Source organism: Bos taurus, chromosome 15 (assembly GCF_002263795.3).
Source record: "Bos taurus isolate L1 Dominette 01449 registration number 42190680 breed Hereford chromosome 15, ARS-UCD2.0, whole genome shotgun sequence".
NCBI lineage: Eukaryota > Metazoa > Chordata > Mammalia > Artiodactyla > Bovidae > Bos > Bos taurus.
In genome coordinates, this window is record NC_037342.1 from 78,222,037 (window position 1) to 78,240,977 (window position 18,941).

At 37.0% G+C, this 18,941-nt stretch overlaps 2 protein-coding genes across 3 annotated transcripts; both read left to right on the forward strand.

Annotated features, from left to right (window-relative positions):
* Positions 1-2,702: 2,702 nt before the first annotated feature.
* On the forward strand, positions 2,703-3,632 carry OR4A47U (olfactory receptor family 4 subfamily A member 47U). The gene has a single exon (NM_001390638.1). The coding sequence runs from the start codon at positions 2,703-2,705 to the stop codon at positions 3,630-3,632; it is 930 nt and encodes a 309-aa protein (NP_001377567.1).
* A 3,789-nt stretch (positions 3,633-7,421) lies between these two features.
* OR4A47S (olfactory receptor family 4 subfamily A member 47S) lies at positions 7,422-9,917 on the forward strand. 2 transcript variants are annotated; one of them, XM_059875008.1, is made up of 2 exons: positions 7,422-7,683; positions 8,945-9,917. In XM_059875008.1, the coding sequence occupies exon 2, from the start codon at positions 8,988-8,990 to the stop codon at positions 9,915-9,917; it is 930 nt and encodes a 309-aa protein (XP_059730991.1). In that variant the 5' UTR covers positions 7,422-7,683; positions 8,945-8,987. The 2 variants fall into 2 exon arrangements, with proteins under 2 accessions (XP_059730991.1, NP_001377566.1); NM_001390637.1 differs by lacking the exon at positions 7,422-7,683 and having other exon boundaries at positions 8,988-9,917.
* The last annotated feature ends 9,024 nt before the right edge of the window (positions 9,918-18,941 follow it).

The following is an 18,941-nucleotide window of genomic DNA, read 5'->3' on the forward strand; positions in this document are numbered from 1 at the left end:
TTTGCTTTTTAATATGCTGTCTAGGTTGGTCATAACTTTTCTTCCAAGGAGTAAGCATCTTTTAATTTCATGGCTGCAATCACCATCTGCAGTAATTTTGGAGGCCCCCAAAAATAAAGTCTGACACTGTTTCCACTGTTTCCCCATCTATTTGCCATGAACTGATGGGACCAGATGCCATGGTCTTAATTTTCTGAATGTTGAACTTTAAGCCAACTTTTTCACTCTCCTCTTTCACTTTCATCAAGAGGCTCTTCAGTTCTTCTTCACTTTCTGCCATATGGGTGGTGTCATCTGCGTATCTGAGGTTATTGATATTTCTCCAAGCAATCTTGATTCCAGCTTGTGTTTCTTTCAGCCCAAGATTTCTCGTGATGTACTCTGCATATAAGTTAAATAAGCAGAGTGACAATATACAGCCTCAACATTCTCCTTTTCCTATTTGGAACCAGTCTGTTTTTCCATATTCTATGTCCAGTTCTAACTGTTGCTTCCTGAAGTGCATATAGATTTCTCAAGAGGCAGGTCAGGTGGTCTGATATTCCCATATCTTTCAGAATTATCCTCAGTTTATTGTGATCCACACAGTCAAAGGCTTTGGCATAGTCAGTAAAGCAGAAACAGATATTTCTCTGGAACTCTCTTGCTTTTTCGATGGAGTCCCTATAGATGTTGTTTAAAAACTTTGTGGAAAATCCCAGTGAATTAATTACACAAGAATCAGCCTTGGACACATTCCAAGACCCAGTGATAATTGCAGCTGGAGGGGATGAAATAGCCTGTGATTTTCACCCCTAAAAGGAAGAAGATGCTATTCGCTTAGTAACTGCCACAAAATTTTAAGGAGGCCCATTCTTAGACTTATAGCATGACTTAAAAAGAATCACAGGAATGTCTTTCAAAATCTCAACTAGTTTGGTCATGTTAATATGACAGAGTGAAAAGAAGTGGAAGTCAAATGTTATTTATATTTTTGAAGTTAGGAATAAAGAAGTTACTTTTGAACAATTTCCCTGCCACATAACTAGTTGATTTCTTCTATGTGTTGTAGTATATTCTGGACATTTTGGTATATTTCCTAAAGCAATAAACTTGTTTTTCAGTGTGTGCACCGTGGAATTGCTTTCAAATAATCTACACTGCACTTAAAATGACCTGAATAATCAGAAGACTCCATGAAGCAAATGGATGGACAGTCAAATAAACTATATGCTCAAGTAATAAATTGGCCCCTTTTCCTCTTTGTCATACTGAATGAAAAATAATTCCAAGTGTTTCTGAGTAACTTCAAGTTATTCTTCAGGTTCTGAACAAGCCTCCATAAGGTAAGACTAACATTAAATAGTGGGAACCAAGCTCACAGTTGTTAGACCTTATTTCTTACATAGGAAAATAAATTACTTTAAAATCAATCATAAAAAATAAAAAAAATCAATCAAACAAATTCAATTCTAGGTATATGACTTAAAGATGTGTACTTCAGAAAATGAATTAGATATTCTGAACCATAAGTTCTTCACTTATGAAATAAAGATTATAGTTCTTGCTACTGTAAATATTAAATGTGTTCTATTAGACTATGAGTGAGTGATTGGAATATACTGTAGGAGTTTGGAGAAGTAGAGTGATGTTATCAGAAGAAGGTTAAATAGGACATTTTGGGCTGCAGCAGGAGAACCAGCTTTTGAGGCCAATATAAATGTGGAGAGACTTAGCAGGAGGCTGTTACCATGGAACAGGAAAAAATTAAAAGTACGGAATGATCAATTTTGTGATATATTCTGAAAATAGAGTTAGTACATTTATTTAAGTTTCATGAGAGTGACAAATTTAAGTAAAGAGCACTGAAATTTTGTTTCTGAACACTAACATGAAAATTATAGTATTTAATGAGATAAATAAGAAATTCTCTTTAAATTATATTTAGAAAATGCTCATGTTTATTGTGGAAAATTTAGAAGTTATGTTTTATAAATATTAAATTGCTATTCATTTGGATTTCAAAAATAGAGATGTTGCAAATAACCTTTTGAAATTTAGGGGAAAGGTAAGGCCTAGAGATACAAAATTAGACTGCTGCAGTCTAATTTATTGATCAAAAAAGGGAAATAACCACCTACGCAGACCAAAGATGTGTCAGTGACGTAGAGACAATTCAGAATAAGGAATTCATCTATTCACACATTCATCTACCTACACTGATTATGTGTATTACCTTGAGTGTGTTTCATGTATTATACTTTGTGTCTTTATAAATGCTGCGCTTTTTAATGGCTTTCTTTATTTCCTTATGTTTTCAATTATTTTTTACACTCAGCTGAAGCATTACTTCCTCTTGAAAGACTTCTGTGACACTCACTTGATATACTCCTATATTCTGACTCCTCAGCACTGTGTAAATTTACTGGAACTTCATACATGTGTCAGGAATTTTTTGTTGTTGTTGTTCTGTGTCTTATCACTGAGGTTAACAACAAACAAACAAAAAGCAACTATGCCTTATTCAACTTGGTAAACAAAATTTCTATGACACATTAGACACAAATAGATGTTCTATTGACATTCTTCCAATGAATGAATAAATAAAAATTCTTATACATTTGAGCATTTTCCCCCTTTAAGTGTTATCCCTCTTGTTTTTTTTTTTTTTTTTTTTTAAGTAAACTGCTTTAATATGTGAAGTCAGCTCCTGTCCAGATCAGATGGAATCAAGAAATAATGTAACGTACTTTGTCCTTCTGGGCCTCACACAGAATCCAAAGGAGCAGAAAGTCCTTTCTGTTTTGTTCCTGTTCATCTACCTTTTGACTCTGGTGGGCAACCTTCTTATTATAGTGACTATAGCTGTCAGTGAGACCCTGAACTCACCGATGTACTTTTTTCTTGCTAGCTTATCCTGTATGGATGTCACTTACTCCACCTCTGTCACCCCTAGATTGATTTCGGAGCTGTTATTTGGGGGAAAAAACATATCCTTTAATTCTTGCCTGACCCAACTGTTTGCAGAGCACCTTTTTGCTGGATCAGGGGTCTTCCTTCTGCTGGTGATGGCCTATGACCGCTATGTGGCCATCTGTAAGTCCTTGCATTACTTGGTGATCATGAGGCAGAGGGTGTGTGTTGTGCTGCTGGTGGTGTCCTGGGTTGGAGGTTTTCTGCATTCAGTAATTCAACTTAGCACTGTCTATTGGCTCCCATTCTGTGCCCCGAATGTCATTGATCACTATATGTGTGACATGTACCCCTTATTGGAACTCGTCTGTACTGACACCTATGTCATTGGCATCTTAGTGCTGGCCAATGGGGGACTGATCTGCACTATAGTGTTTCTGCTCTTGCTTGTTTCCTATGGAGTCATCCTGCACTCTCTGAAGAACCTGAGTCAGGAAGGGAGGTGGAAAGCCCTCCAGACCTGTGGTTCCCACATCACTGTGGTTGTCTGCTTCTTTGTTCCCTGCATTTTCATGTATGTAAGACCTGCTAAGACGTTCTCTGTTGACAAATTATTGAGCGTGTTTTTCACAGTCTTAACCCCCATTCTGAACCCATTAATCTACAGTCTAAGAAGTTCTGAGCTAACTCATGCTATGAAAAAGCTCTGGAGAAGAAATATCATATCTCATATTAAGTAAGTGCATGATCTACCATGAAGGGAGTCATTTGCCAGCAGGTTTCATTTCCTTAGAATGCAGAAGTCATTTTAAAATTTGATTCTGATTAAAAATTTTTTCTTTAAAAAGAAAAAAATCCTCTTTCTTCAAAGAGTTTATTATCATTCCAATTAAAGATCATTGTTATACAGCTTTGGTATTAATAACAGTTTGCTCCATACAAAGCCCTCTCCACCTGTAACTCTCACATCACTGTGGTCACCTTAGTTTTTGTGTCTTGCTTATTTGTGCATTTGTACCCAATTTTGAGCACATTTTATATCGTAATAAGTCCTTTGTTAAAGTTACAGTTCACCCTCAGAAATTTAGATGTGAAAATGCTATGAGGAAGTTCTGGGATGAAAAAGTGAATTTGGGAAAAGATCACAGTAATAAAAAGTGAGTTTGTCTTTAAAATGGAAAAGAGAAAATAGAATTTTAAGATTGACGATAACTGTACACTACTTAACAAAAGCTTGCTGGTTTTGACGTATAGCCACACAGAGGCAAGTTCCAGATAAAGAATCATTTACCATTATAAAGTTATACTTAGTTTTATGTATTACTCAGTTGGTAGTTAAATTTTATTTACTGTCAGAATTAGTTATAATTTGGAAATTCCCTGCCAGTCCAGAAGTTGGGATTACATACTTTCATTGCCAAGGGCCTGTGTTCAGCCCCTGGTAGAAGGACTAGAATCCCACAAGGTACACCACACAGCCACACACATAAAAAAGCCACACCAAAAATAAATAAATAAACAAACAAAAAATCTAGGCAATCAATATTGCAAAAAAGAGTTTTCTATGACACAGTTCTAAAGTTTTTTTGAAATGCAAATGTTTATTTTACTATGACTCATTGCAGTTTCTATTTCAGTCATCATGCTTTCATGTAGCATAATTTATTCCCTGCCACTCTGAGGGTAAACCAACCCCACTCAGTGTTTCATCAGTCACTTTGGTGTCTCTGCAGAGTGGAGTCGAAGTCCAATCTGTGGTGTGTAATCTAGGTGTATATTCCCACTGCTGTGTAGGGAAGCAAGTTTCATATGCATTTTAAAATGCCCTCCTCCCCTGAAGAATCAGGGAATCAGAGCTATTCTGGAGGAGCACAAAATTCTTCAAAAGTGTTTGCTAACTTGCACCTAAAATCTGATTTTCAGACTCCAAACTTTCTTCTTTCTGATCTGCTTTGTTTACTGATGAATCCTGAGTACTTAGAACAATGCCTGGCCTATGGTAGATACTCAATGTTGGTTGAGTTGACTACATAATACTTGGGTATTGACAATACACACTAGCATATTTAAAATTGATAACCAACAAGGATCTACCATATATAGCACAGGAAACTCTATTCAACATCCTATAATAACCTAAACGGGAAAAGAATTTGAAAAATAATAGGTACGTGTATATGTACAATTCACTCAGTTTGCTGAACACCTGAAGCTAATATTGTTAGTCAGCTATAATCCAATATAAAATAAATATTGAATATTAAAAAACAGAAATTTTAATTTAGTAATTATGTCATTGGATTCCTAGATGTTCATTGGCAGATGAATGGATAAGAAAGTTGTAGTGTACATATCCAATAGAATAATTACTCAGTTATAAAAAGGAACACATTTAAGTCAGTTCTAATGAGGTGGATTAAGCCAGAGTCTATTATAAGCGTGAAGTAAGTCAGAATCTAAAAAGATAGTACTGATGATCCCATGTGAAGGGCAGCAAAGGAGACAGTCATAAAGAACAGATGTTTGGACTCAGTGGAAGGAGAGAGTGGGATGATTTGAGAGAGTAGCATTGACACACACACCTTACTGTGTGTAAAACGGACAACCAGAGGGAGTTTGATGTAAGACACAGGGCACCCAAGCCAGTGCTCTGTGAAAACCTGGAGGGGTGGATCGGTGGGGAGGGGAGGGGGTTCAGGAGAGAGTGGACACAAATATGCAGCAGAAGCTATCACAATATTGCAAAAGAATTATTCTCCATATGAAGTAAATAAATAAATTAAAAATAAAATTATTAAAAAATAGAGATTTTAATTTAGTTGTTTTTTCATTAGATTGACATATTTACCTCGTAAACCGAGGTGTATCTAAAGCCAGACACGTTGGCCATCATGCTATAGTACATGTTCATATCATAAACCAAACTAGGGGACAAACTTGCATCTTATGCATTGGCAAGTGAATTTTTCATCACTGAGCCACCAGAAAAGCCCCTATCAGTTCAGTTCCATTCAGTCGTGTCTGACTCCTGGCGACCCCATGAACCACAGCATGCCAGGCCTCCCTGTTGATCATCAAGTCCTGGAGTCCACCCAAACCCATGTCTGTCAAGTTGGTGATGCCATCCAGCCATCTCAGCCTCTGTCATCCCCTTCTCCTCTTGCCACCAATCCCTCCCAGCACCAGAGTCTTTTGAAATGAGCCAGCTCTTCGCATCAGGTGGCCAAAGGATTGGAATTTCAGCTTCAACATCAGTCCTTCTAGGGAACACCCAGGACTGATCTCCTTTAGGATGGACTGGTTGGATCTCCATGCAGTCCAAGGGACTCTCAAGTCTTCTGCAACACCACAGTTCAAAAACATCAATTCTTTGGCGCTCAGCTTTCTTTATAGTCCAACTCTCACATCTGTACAGGACTACTGGAAAAACCATAGCCTTGACTAGACGGACCTTTGTTAACAAAGTCATGTCTTTCCTTTTTAATATGCTGTTTAGGTTGGTCACAACTTTCCTTCCAAGGAGTAATCATCTTTTAATTTCATGGCTGCAATCACCATCTGCAGTAATTTTGGAGGCCCCCAAAAATAAAGTCTGAGACTGTTTCCACTGTTTCCCCATAATTTGCCATGAAGTGATGGGACCAGATGCCATGATCTTCGTTTTCTGAATGTTGAGCTTGAAGCCAACTTTTTCACTCTCCTCTTTCACTTTCATCAAGAGGCTTTTGAGTTCCTCTTCACTTTCTGCCATAAGGGTGTTGTCATCTGCATATCTGAGGTTATAGATATTTCTCTTGGCAATCTTGATTCCAGCTTGTGCTTCTTCCAGCCCAGCGTTTCTCATGCATATAAGTACTCTGCATATAAGTTAAATAAGCAGGGTGACAATATTCAGCCTTGATGTACTCCTTTTCCTATTTGGAACAAGTCTGTTGTTCCATGTCCAGTTCTAACTGTTGCTTCCTGACCTGGATGCAGGTTTCTCAAGAGGCAGGTCAGGTGGTCGGGTATTCCCATCTAAGAATTTTCCATAGTTTATTGTGATCCACACAGTCAAAGGTTTGGCATAGTCAATAAAGCAGAAATGGATGTTTTTCTGGAACTCTCTTGCTTTTTCGATGAACCCCCTATAGATGTTCTTTAAAACCTTTGAGGAAAATCCCAGTGAATTAATTACACAAGAATCAGCCTTGGACACATTCCAAGACCCAGTGATAATTGCAGCTGGAAGGGATGAAATAGCCCGTGATCTTCACCTCTAAAAGGAAGAAGATGCTATTCGCTTAGTAACTGCCACAAAATTTTAAGGAGGCCCATTCTTAGACACATAGCATGGCTTAAAAAGAATCACAAGAATGTCTTTCAAGATCTCAACTAGTTTGGTCATGTTAATATGACAGAGTGAAAAGAAGTGGAAAGTCAAATGCTATTTATATTTTTGAAGTTAGGAGGAAAGAAGTTGCTTGTGAACAATTTCCCTGCCAAATGACTAGTTGATTTCTTCTATGTGTATGTAGTATATGCTGGACATTTTGATATATTTCCTAAAGCAATAAACTTGTTTTTCAGTGTGTGTACCGTGGAATTGCTTTCAAATAATCTACACTGCACTTAAAATGACTTGAATAATCAGAAGACTCCATGAAGCAAATGCATGGACAGTCAAATAAACTATATGCTCAAGTAATAAAGTGGGCTTTTATCCTCTTTGTCAAACTGGATGAAAAATAATTCCAAGTGTTTCTGAGTAACTTCAAGTTATTCTTCAGGTTCTGAACAAGCCTCCAGAAGGTAAGACTAACATTAAATAGTGGGAACCAAGCTCACAGTTGCGAGACCTTATTTCTTATATAAGAAAATAAATTACATTAAAATCAAACAAATTCAATTTTAGGTATATGACTTAAAAATGTGTACTTGAGAAAATGAATTAGATATCTTGAACCTTAAGTTCTTCACTTATGAAATAAGGGTTACAGTCCTTGCTACTGTAAATATTAAATGTGTTCTATTAAACTATGAGTGAGTGATTGGAATATACTGTAGGAGTTTGGAGAAGTAGAGTGATGTTTTCAGAAGAAGGTTAAAAAGGACATTTTTGGGCTACAGCAGGAGAACTGACTTTTGAGGCCAGTATAAATGTGGAGACTTAGCAGGAGGAATTAAGAAGTAGGGAATGATCAAATTTGTGATATATTCTGAAAGTAGAGTTAGTACGATTTAAGTTTCATGAGAGTTACAAATGAGTAAAGAGCACTGAAATTTTGTTTCTAAACACTAACTTGAAAATTATAGTATTTAATGAGATAAATAAGCAATGCTGTTTAAATTATATTTAGAAAATGCTCATGTTTATTGTGGAAAATTTAGAAGTTATGTTTTATAAATATTAAATTGCTATTCAGTTGGATTTCTAAATTAGAGATGTTGCAAATAAACATTTGAAATTTAAGGGAAAGGTAAGGCCTGGAGATACAAAATTAGACTGCTGCAGTCTAATTTATTGATCAAAAAAGGGAAATAACGACCTACAGACCAAAGAAGTGTCAGTGAGGTTAGAGACAATTCACGATAAGAAATTCATCTATTCGCACATTCATCTACCCACACTGATTATGTGTATTACCTTGAGTGTGTTTCATGTATTAAACTTTGTGTCTTTATAAATGCTGCACCTTTTCATGGCTTTATTTCTTTATGCTTTTGATTGTTTTTTACACTCAGCTGAAGCATTACTTCCTCTTAAAAGACTTCTGTGACACTCACTTGATATACTCCTATATTCTGACTCCTCAGCACTGTGTGGATTTAATGGAACTTCATACACGTGTCAGGAATTTTTTTGTTGTTGTTCTGTGTCATATCACTGAGGTTAAATAACAAACAAAAAACCACTATGCCTTATTCTACTTGGTAATCAAAATTTCTATGACACATTAGACACAAATAGATGTTTTATTGACATTCTTCCAATAAATGAATAAATAAATAAAAATTCTTCTACATTTGAGCATTTTCCCCCTTTAAGTGTTCCCCTCCTTGTTTTTCTTAGGTAAACTGCTTTAATATGTGAAGTCAGCTCCTGTCCAGATCAGATGGAATCAAGAAATAATGTAACGTACTTTGTCCTTCTGGGCCTCACACAGAATCCAAAGGAGCAGAAAGTCCTTTCTGTTTTGTTCCTGTTCATCTACCTTTTGACTCTGGTGGGCAACCTTCTTATTATAGTGACTATATCTGTCAGTGAGACCCTGAACTCACCGATGTACTTTTTTCTTGCTAGCTTATCCTGTATGGATGTCACTTACTCCACTTCTATCACCCCCAGATTGATTTCGGAGCTGTTATTTGGGGGGAAAAACATATCCTTTAAGTCTTGCATGACCCAACTGTTTGCAGAGCACCTTTTTGCTGGATCAGGGGTCTTCCTTCTGCTGGTGATGGCCTATGACCGCTATGTGGCCATCTGTAAGCCCTTGCATTATTTGGTGATCATGAGGCAGAGGGTGTGTGTTGTGCTGTTGGTGATGTCCTGGGTTGGAGGTTTTCTTCACTCAATTATTCAACTTAGCACTGTCTATTGGCTCCCATTCTGTGCCCCGAATGTCATTGATCACTATATTTGTGACATGTACCCCTTATTGGAACTCATCTGTACTGACACCTATGTCACTGGCATCTTAGTGCTGGCCAATGGAGGACTGATCTGCACTATAGTGTTTCTGCTCTTGCTCATCTCCTATGGAGTCATCCTGCACTCTCTGAAGAACCTGAGTCAGGAAGGGAGGTGGAAAGCCCTCCAGACCTGTGGTTCCCACATCACTGTGGTTGTCTGCTTCTTTGTTCCCTGCATTTTCATGTATGTGAGACCTGCTAAAACATTCCCCATTGACAAATCTGTGAGTGTGTTTTATACCATCATAACCCCCATGCTGAACCCATTTATCTACAGTCTACAAAATTCTGAGTTGACTAATGCTATGAAGAAGCTCTGGAGAAGAAACATCATATCTCATAATAAATAAGTGCATCATCTACCATGAAGGGAGCCATTTGACAGCAGGTTCCATTTCCTTAGAAAGCAGAAATCATTTTAAAATTTGATTCTGATTTAAAATTTTTTCTTTAAAAAGAAAATTTCTCTGTCTTCAAAGAGTTTATGATAATTGCGATGAAAGATTCTAATTATACAGCTGTGCTATAAATAACAGTTTCCTCCATACTAGAATGTAAGGTTCATAGTTACTTCTTTATCACTGTACCTAGAAATGTGTAATGACTGTATGGTAAGGACTTAATAACAAATAATGATTAAGTGGGAAAGCATTATATAGTAACACTGATTTTTAGTCAATTTATGCATTTAGTTTTTTTACTCTTTTTCAGTGACAAGATAATTTTTATTTAGTTGCTCTTAATATACATAAACTTTTTAATTTTTACAATGTAAAATATATAAATCTATATAGGCCCCTTTGTTAGTATATTTCATTGCATTATACACAAATGTTTTACTGTTAGTGTTCACAAGAAAATTGAAGTAATATAGGTAATAATAAGGGAGAAGGAAATGGCACCCCACTCCAGTACTCTTGCCTGGAAAATCCCATGGATGGAGGAGCCTGGTAGGCTGAAGTCCATGTGGTCACTAAGAGTCAGACATGACTGAGCGACATCACTTTCACTTTTCACTTTCATGCATTGGAGAAGGAAATGGCAACCCACTCCAGTGTTCTTGCCTGGAGAATCCCAGGGACGGGGGAACCTGGTAGCCTGCCGTCCATGGGGTCACACAGAGTCGAGCACGACTAAAGTGACTTAGCAGTAGTGGCAGTAGCAGATAATAATAAACAACATAAATAAAACCAAATAATATGGGGTGAAGTGTCAAACAAATTTCTCCCTCTTCTCTCAATATTTGCCAATCTTCATGCTAAGAGGTAGAATCGATTTTTTTTTTCTTAATTTTCATCTACTAAAAATCTTTGCAAATGCCAGTGTATTTGCCCTATATATATTTGCTTTTTCTATATACATCACATTTGCTTTTACTATGCCACATCTTAAAGCTATTTCAATGCCAGCTCAAACATATCCCTTAACTTTTCTTATGTTTCACAATACTTCTTATAAATTTATATTAAAATTCATATGCCCATTCCTTTTCATGTGCATTTAAACTTTTTTATGATAAGCAGTTTTCAAATAAATATATGGTTTTGAATATGTGCAAATATGAATACCAAGGCATAAAATTGTTGATTTGATATTTGAATCAATGATCAGGTAACACATGCATTTAAAATGTTGATATTGATAGTTATTGACAAACTATTTTTCTGGAGGTTGTATAACAACTACAGTCTTGTCCTCTGTCAGTGAGAATTCGTTTGTCCATATTTTAAAGACCAGTACCTGATAAATATTTATAACAACTGATTAAAGTTATTATCTTTTTTAAATTTTATTTTATTTTTAAACTTTACAATATTGTATGGTTTTGCCAAATATCGAAATGAATCCGCCACAGGTATACATGTGTTCCCCATCCTGAACCCTCCTCCCTCCTCCCTCCCCACACCATCCCTCTGGGTCATCCCAGTGCACCAGCCCCAAGCATCCAGCATCGCGCATCGAACCTGGACTGGCGACTCGTTTCATATATGATATTACATGTATTTCAATGCCATTCTCCCAAATCATCCCACCCTCTCCGTCTTCCACAGAGTCCAAAAGACTGTTCTATACATCAGTGTCTCTTTTGCTGTCTCGTATACAGGGTTATTGTTACCATCTTTCTAAATTCCATATATATGCGTTAGTATACTGTATTGGTGTTTTTCTTTCTGGCTTACTTCACTCTGTATAATAGGCTCCAGTTTCATTCACCTCATTAGAACTGACTCAAATGTATTCTTTTTAATGGCTGAGTAATACTCCATTGTGTATATGTACCACAGCTTTCTTATCCATTCATCTGTTGATTGACATCTAGGTTGCTTCCATGTCCTGGCTATTATAAACAGTGCTGCCATGAACATTGGGGTACATGTGTCTCTTTCAGTTCTGGTTTCCTCAGTATGTATGCCCAGCAGTGGGATTGCTGGGTCATAAGGCAGTTCTATTTCCAGTTTTTTAAGGAATCTCCACACTGTTCTCCATAGTGGCTGTACTAGTTTCCATGCCCACCAACAGTGTAAGAGGATTCCCTTTTCTCCACACCCTCTCCAGCATTTATTGCTTGTAGACTTTTGGATCGCAGCCATTCTGACTGGTGTGAAATGGTATCTCATTGTGGTTTTGATTTGCATTTCTCTGATAATGAGTGATGTTGAGCATTTTTTCATGTGTTTGTTAGCCATCTGTATGTCTTCTTTGGAGAAATGTCTATTTAGTTCTTTGGCCCATTTTTTGATTGGGTCATTTATATTTCTGGAATTGAGCTGTAGGAGTTGCTTGTATATTTTTGAGATTAGTTGTTTGTCCGTTGCTTCATTTGCTATTATTTTCTCCCATTCTGAAGGCTGTCTTTCACCTTGCTTATAGTTTCCTTTATTGTGCATAAGCTTTTAAGTTTAATTAGGTCCCATTTGTTTATTTTTGCTTTTATTTCCAATATTCTGGGAGGTGGGTCATAGAGGATCCTGCTGTGATGTATGTCGGAGAGTGTTTTGCCTATGTTCTCCTCTAGGAGTTTTATAGTTTCTGGTCTTACATTGAGATCTTTAATCCATTTTGAGTTTATTTTTGTGTATGGTGTTAGAAAAGTGCTCTAGTTTCATTCTTTTACAAGTGGTTGACCAGTTTTCCCAGCACCACTTGTTAAAGAGATTGTCTTTAATCCATTGTGTATTCTTGCCTCCTTTGTCAAAGATAAGGTGTCCATATGTGTGTGGATTTGTCTCTGGGCTTTTTATTTTGTTCCATTGATCTATATTTCTGTCTTTGTGCCAGTACCATACTGTCTTAATGACTGTGGCTTTGTAGTAGAGCCTTAAGTCAGGTAGGTTGATTCCTCCATTTCCATTCTTCTTTCTCAAGATAGCTTTGGCTATTCGAGGTTTTTTGTATTTCCATAAATTGTCAAATTATTTGTTCTAGCTCTGTGATGAATACCGTTGGTAGCTTAATAGGGATTGCATTGAATGTATTAATTGCTTTGGGTAGTATACTCATTTTCACTATATTGATTCTTCCAATCCGTGAACATGGTATATTTCTCCATCTATTAGTGTCCTCTTTGATTTTTTTCACCAGTGTTTTATAGTTTTCTATATATAGGTCTTTAGTTTCTTTAGGTAGATATATTCCTAACTATTTTATTCTTTCCGTTGCAATGGTGAATGGAATTGTTTCCTTAATTTCTCTTTCTGTTTTCTCATTATTAGTGTATAGGAATGCAAGGGATTTCTGTGTGTTGATTTTATATCCTGCAACTTTACTATATGCATTGATTAGCTCTAGTAATTTTCTGGTGGAGTCTTTAGGGTTTTCTATGTAGAGGATCATGTCATCTGCAAACAGTGAGAGTTTTACTTCTTCTTTTCCAATTTGGATTCCTTGTATTTCTTTTTCTGCTCTGATTGCTGTGGCCAAAACTTCCAAAACTATGTTGAATAGTAATGGTGAAAGTGGGCACCCTTGTCTTGTTCCTGACTTTAGAGGAAATGCTTTCACTTTTTCACCATTGAGGATAATGTTTGCTGTGGGTTTGTCATATATAGCTTTTATTATGTTGAGGTATGTTCCTTCTATTTCTGCTTTCTGGAGAGTTTTTATCATAAATGGATGTTGAATGTTGTCAAAGGCTTTCTCTGCCTCTATTGAGATAATCATATGGTTTTTATTTTTCAATTTGTTAATGTGGTTTATTACATTGATTGATTTGTGGATATGAAGAATCCTTGCATCCCTGGGATAAAGCCCACTTGGTCATGGTGTATGATCTTTTTATTGTGTTGTTGGATTCTGATTGCTAGAATTTTGTTAAGGATTTTTGCATCTCTGTTCATCAGTGATATTGGCCTGTAGTTTTCTTTTTTTGTGGGATCTTTTTCAGGTTTGGTATTAGGGTGATGGTGGCCTCAAAGAATGACTTTGGAAGTTTACCTTCCTCTGAAATTTTCTGGAAGAGTTTGAGTAGGATAGGTGTTAGCTCTTCTCTAAATTTTTGGTAGAATTCAGCTGTGAAGCCATCTGGACCTGGGCTTTTGTTTGCTGGAAGATTTTTGATTACCATTTCAATTTCTGTGCTTGTGATGGACCTGTTAATATTTTCTATTTCTTCCTGGTCCAGTTTTGGAAAGTTGTACTTTTCTAAGAATTTGTCCATTTCTTCCACATTGTCCATTTTATTGGCATATAATTGTTGATAGTAGTCCCTTATGATCCTTTGTATTTCTGTGTTGTCTGTTGTGATCTCTCCATTTTCATTTCTAATTTTATTGATTTGATTTTTCTCCCTTTGTTTTTTGATGACTCTGGCTAATGGCTTGTCAATTTTATTTATCCTTTCAAAAAACCATCTTTTGGCTTTGTTGATTTTTGCTATGGTCTCTTTTGTTTCTTTTGCATTTATTTCTGCCCTAATTTTTAAGATTTCCTTCCTTTTACTAACCCTGGGGTTCTTCATTTCTTCCTTTTCTAGTTGCTCTAGGTGTAGAGTTGGGTTATTTATTTGACTTTTTTCCTGTTTCTTGAGGTATGCCTGTATTGCGATGAACTTTCCCCTTAGGACTGCTTTTAAAGTGTCCCACAGATTTTGGGTTGTTGTGTTTTCATTTTCATTCGTTTCTGTGCAAATTTTGATTTCTTTTTTGATTTCTTCTGTGATTTGTTGGTTATTCAGCAGCGTGTTGTTCAGCCTCCATATGTTGGAATTTTTAATAGTTTTTCTCCTGTAATTGAGATCTAATCTTACTGCATTGTGGTCAGAAAAGATGCTTGGAATGATTTCCATTTTTTTGAATTTTCCAAGGCTAGATTTATGGCCCAGGATATGACCTATCCTGGAGAAGGTTCCATGTGTACTTGAGAAAAAGGTGAAATTCATTGTTTTGGGATGAAATGTCCTATAGATATCAATTAGGTCTAACTGGTCTATTGTATCATTTAAAGTTTGTGTTTCCTTGTTAATTTTCTGTTTAGTTGATCTATCCATAGGTGTGAGTGGGGTATTAAAGTCTCCCACTATTATTGTGTTATTGTTAATTTCTCCTTTCATACTTGTTAGCATTTGTCTTACATATTGCGGTGCTCCCGTGTTGGGTGCATATATATTTATAATTGTTATATCTTCTTCTTGGATTGATCCTTTGATCATTATGTAGTGACTGTCTTTGTCTCTTTTCACAGCCTTTGTTTAAAGTCTATTTTATCTGATATGAGTATTGCTACTCCTGCTTTCTTTTGGTCCCTCTTTGCATAGAAAGTCTTTTTCCAGCCCTTCTCTTTCAGTCTGTATGTGTCCCCTGTTTTGATTTGGGTCTCTTGTAGACAGCATATGTAGAGGTCTTGTTTTTGTATCCATTCAGCCAGTCTTTGTCTTTTGGTTGGGGCATTCAACCCATTTACGTTTAAGGTAATTATTGATAAGTATGATCCCGTTGCCATTTACTTTAGTGTTTTGGGTTCAAATTTATACACTGTTTTTGTGTTTCTTGTCTAGAGAATATCCTTTAGTATTTGTTGGAGAGCTGGTTTGGTGGTGCTGAATTCTCTCAGCTTTGCTTGTCTGTAAAATTTTTGATTTCTCCTTCATATTTGAATGAGATCCTTGCTGGGTACAATAATCTGGGCTGTAGGTTATTTTCTTTCATCACTTTAAGTGTGTCTTGCCATTCCCTCCTGGCTTGAAGAGTTTCTACTGAAAGATCAGCGGTTATCCTTATGGGAATTCCCTTGTGTTTTATTTGTTCTTTTCCCCTTGCTGCTTTTCATATTTGTTCTTTGTGTTGATCTTTGTTAATTTGATTAATATGTGTCTTGGGGTGTTTCTCCTTGGGTTTATCCTGTTTGGGACTCTCTGGGTTTCTTGGACTTGGGTGATTATTTCCTTCCCCATTTTAGGCAAGTTTTCAACTATTATCTCTTCAAGTATTTTCTCATGGTCTTTCTTTTTGTCTTCTTCTGGGACCCCTATGATTCGAATGTTGTAACGTTTAATATTGTCCTGGAGGTCTCTGAGATTGTCCTCATTTCTTTTAATTCGTTTTTCTTTTATCCTCTCTGATTCATTTATTTCTACCATTCTATTTTCTAATTTACTAATCCTATCTTCTGCCTCTGTTATTCTACTATTTGTTGCCTCCAGGGTGTTTTTAATTTCATTTATTACATTATTCATTATATATTGACTCTCTTTTATTTCTTCTAGGTCCTTGTTAAACCTTTCTTGCATCTTCTCAATCTTTGTCTCCAGGCTATTTATCTGTGATTCCATTTTAGTTTCAAGATTTTGGATCAATTTCACTATCATTATTTGGAATTCTTTATCAGGTAGATTCCCTATCTCTTCCTCTTTTGTTTGGTTTGGTGGGCATTTATCCTGTTCCTTTATCTGCTGGCTATTCCTCTGTCTCTTCATCTTTTTTAAATTGCTGAGTTTGGGGTGTCCTTTCTGTATTCTGGCAGTTTGTGGAGTTGTCTTTATTGTGGCATTTCCTCACTGTATCTGGGTTTGTACAGGTGGCTTGTCAAGGTTTCTTGGTTAGGAAAGCTTGTGTCGGTGTTCTGGTGGGTGGAGCTGCATTTCTTCTCTCTGGAGTGCACTGAAGTGTCCAGTAATGAGTTATGAGATGTCTATGGTTTTGGGGTGACTTTGGGCAGCCTGTGTCTTGGAGCTCAGGGCTGTGTTCCCGTGTTGCTGGAGAATTTGCTTGGTATGTCTTGCCCTGGAACTTGTTGGCTCTTGTGTGGTGCTTGGTTTCAGTGTAGGTATGGAGGCGTTTGATGAGCTCCTGTCAATTAATGATCCCTGGAGTCAGGTGTTCCCTGGTGTCAGGGTTTGGACTTAAGCCTCCTGCTTCCAGTTATCGGTCTTATTTTTACAGTAGTTTCAAAACTTCTCTTTGTGTACAGCACCATTGATAAAACATCTAGGTTAAAGATGAAAAGTTTCTCCACTGTGAGGGTCACCCACGGAGGTTCACAGCGTTACATGGAGAAGAGAAGAGGAGGAGGGAGTTAGAGGTGACCCGAATGAGATGAGGTGGAATCAATAGAGGAGAGAGTGGGCTAGCCAGTAATCACTTCCTTATGTGCACTCCAGAACTGGACTGCTCAGAGTTGTTCATGGAGTTATACAGAGAAGAGAAGAAGGAGGAAGGAGACAGAGGTGGCCAGGAGTATAAATGGGGGGAATGAAAAGGAGGGAGACAGATCCAGCCAGTAATCAGTTCCCTAAGTGTTCTCCACCGTCTGGAACACACAGAAATTCACAGAGTTGGGTAGTGTAGAGAGGGGTTAGGGAGGAGACACAGGCGACCTGGTGGAGAAAAAGGAGAGTCCAAAGGGAGACAGAGCTGTCAAGCCAGTAATCTCGCTCCCTAGTGAAAAATGGGTACTGAAGATTGGGTTCTTAAAGGTACAAAATTGGTAACAAATACATAAAAGCAAAAATTAAAAATCTAGAGTAGAGTTTCAAATTTCAAAAATACAATGTTAAAGAAAAGAAGAAGGAAAAGAAAGAGAGAAAAACAAGCAAACAAAAACAAACAAAGTCACAAAAATTATAAAGAAAATATAGGTACAAAATTGTTAACAAATACCAAAAAGCAGAAGTTAAAAATCTAGAGTAGAGTTTGGAATTTCAGAAATACAATGTTAAAAAAAAAGAAGAAAAAGAAAGAGAGAAAAAAACCCCAAAATCTAACAAAGTTGCAAAATTTATAAAAGAAAATATAGGTACAAAATTGATAACAAATACCAAAAAGCATAAATTAAAAATCTAGAATAGAGTTTGGAATTTCAGATATACAATGTTATATAAAAAAAGAAGAGAAAGAAAAAGAGGGGGAAAAAAAGTCACAAAAATTATAAACGAAAATATAGGTACAAAATTGATAACAAATACCAAAAAGCTAAAATTAAAAATCTAGAGTAGAGATTGGAATTTCAAAAATACAATGTTAAAGAAAAGAAGGAAAAAAAGGTCACAAAAATTATAAAAATTATATATATGAAGTTTGCTTTAAAAAAATAGGATCTTTTTTTTTTTTTTGGCCAAGTAATAGTAGATTATAAGAGTGAAAATTAAAGGAATAATAGAGGACCTAAATTTCTTTTAAAAATTAAAAAAAAAAAGAAAGAAAGAATGATCGTAAAGATAGTAAAAATATATCTAGAACTTTCTCTGGTTTTGTTGAGAGTATTGTGGGATCAGTTCATTTTCGGCTAGTTCCTTGGTCCGACTTATATTTTTCAAGATCTATAGGCCCCTTCCTATGTAGTCGGTACTAACCACAGGGTTTAATCTATTGCCTGTAGCTTCCAAGGTGGTTCCTTCTGTTATAGTTTCTTCTGTTTGCTGGTCTCTTCAGTGTCTGGTTTCTGCCCTGACACAAAGGGGACGGTGGTGGACACTTTTTTTTTTTTTTAGGCTCACTTGTTCAGTTGCACTGTGGGGAGAGAGGGATGCTGCAAACAAATAACACTGGCGTGTGCTCGCAGTGCCTCAGCCACACTGGGTCTGCCCCCGCTCACGGCGGGAGTAGCCTCCCTGCCCACACTGCTCAGGCTCTAGGTTGCTCCAGCGGCATCTGTGGCCAGCCCTGGGCTGCTTGCACCTCCCAGGTCCTAGCTGCTCAGGTTCAGGCACTCGGGTAGTCCTCAGAGGTGCAGACTCGGTTGGGCCTGCGTTTTGTGCCCTTCCCAGGTCCGAGCAGCTCAGGTGATGAGGTGTCTGGCGAGCGCGATTGCTGTGACTTATCGCCTTCCCGCCGCTTGGTTATCTAGGTGTACAACTGGCGCACCTTCTCAGGCGGATGTTGACCGTCCAGACCCCCAAGAAATCTTAGTTAGCAAAATACCCTGCTTACAGTTTTATAGAT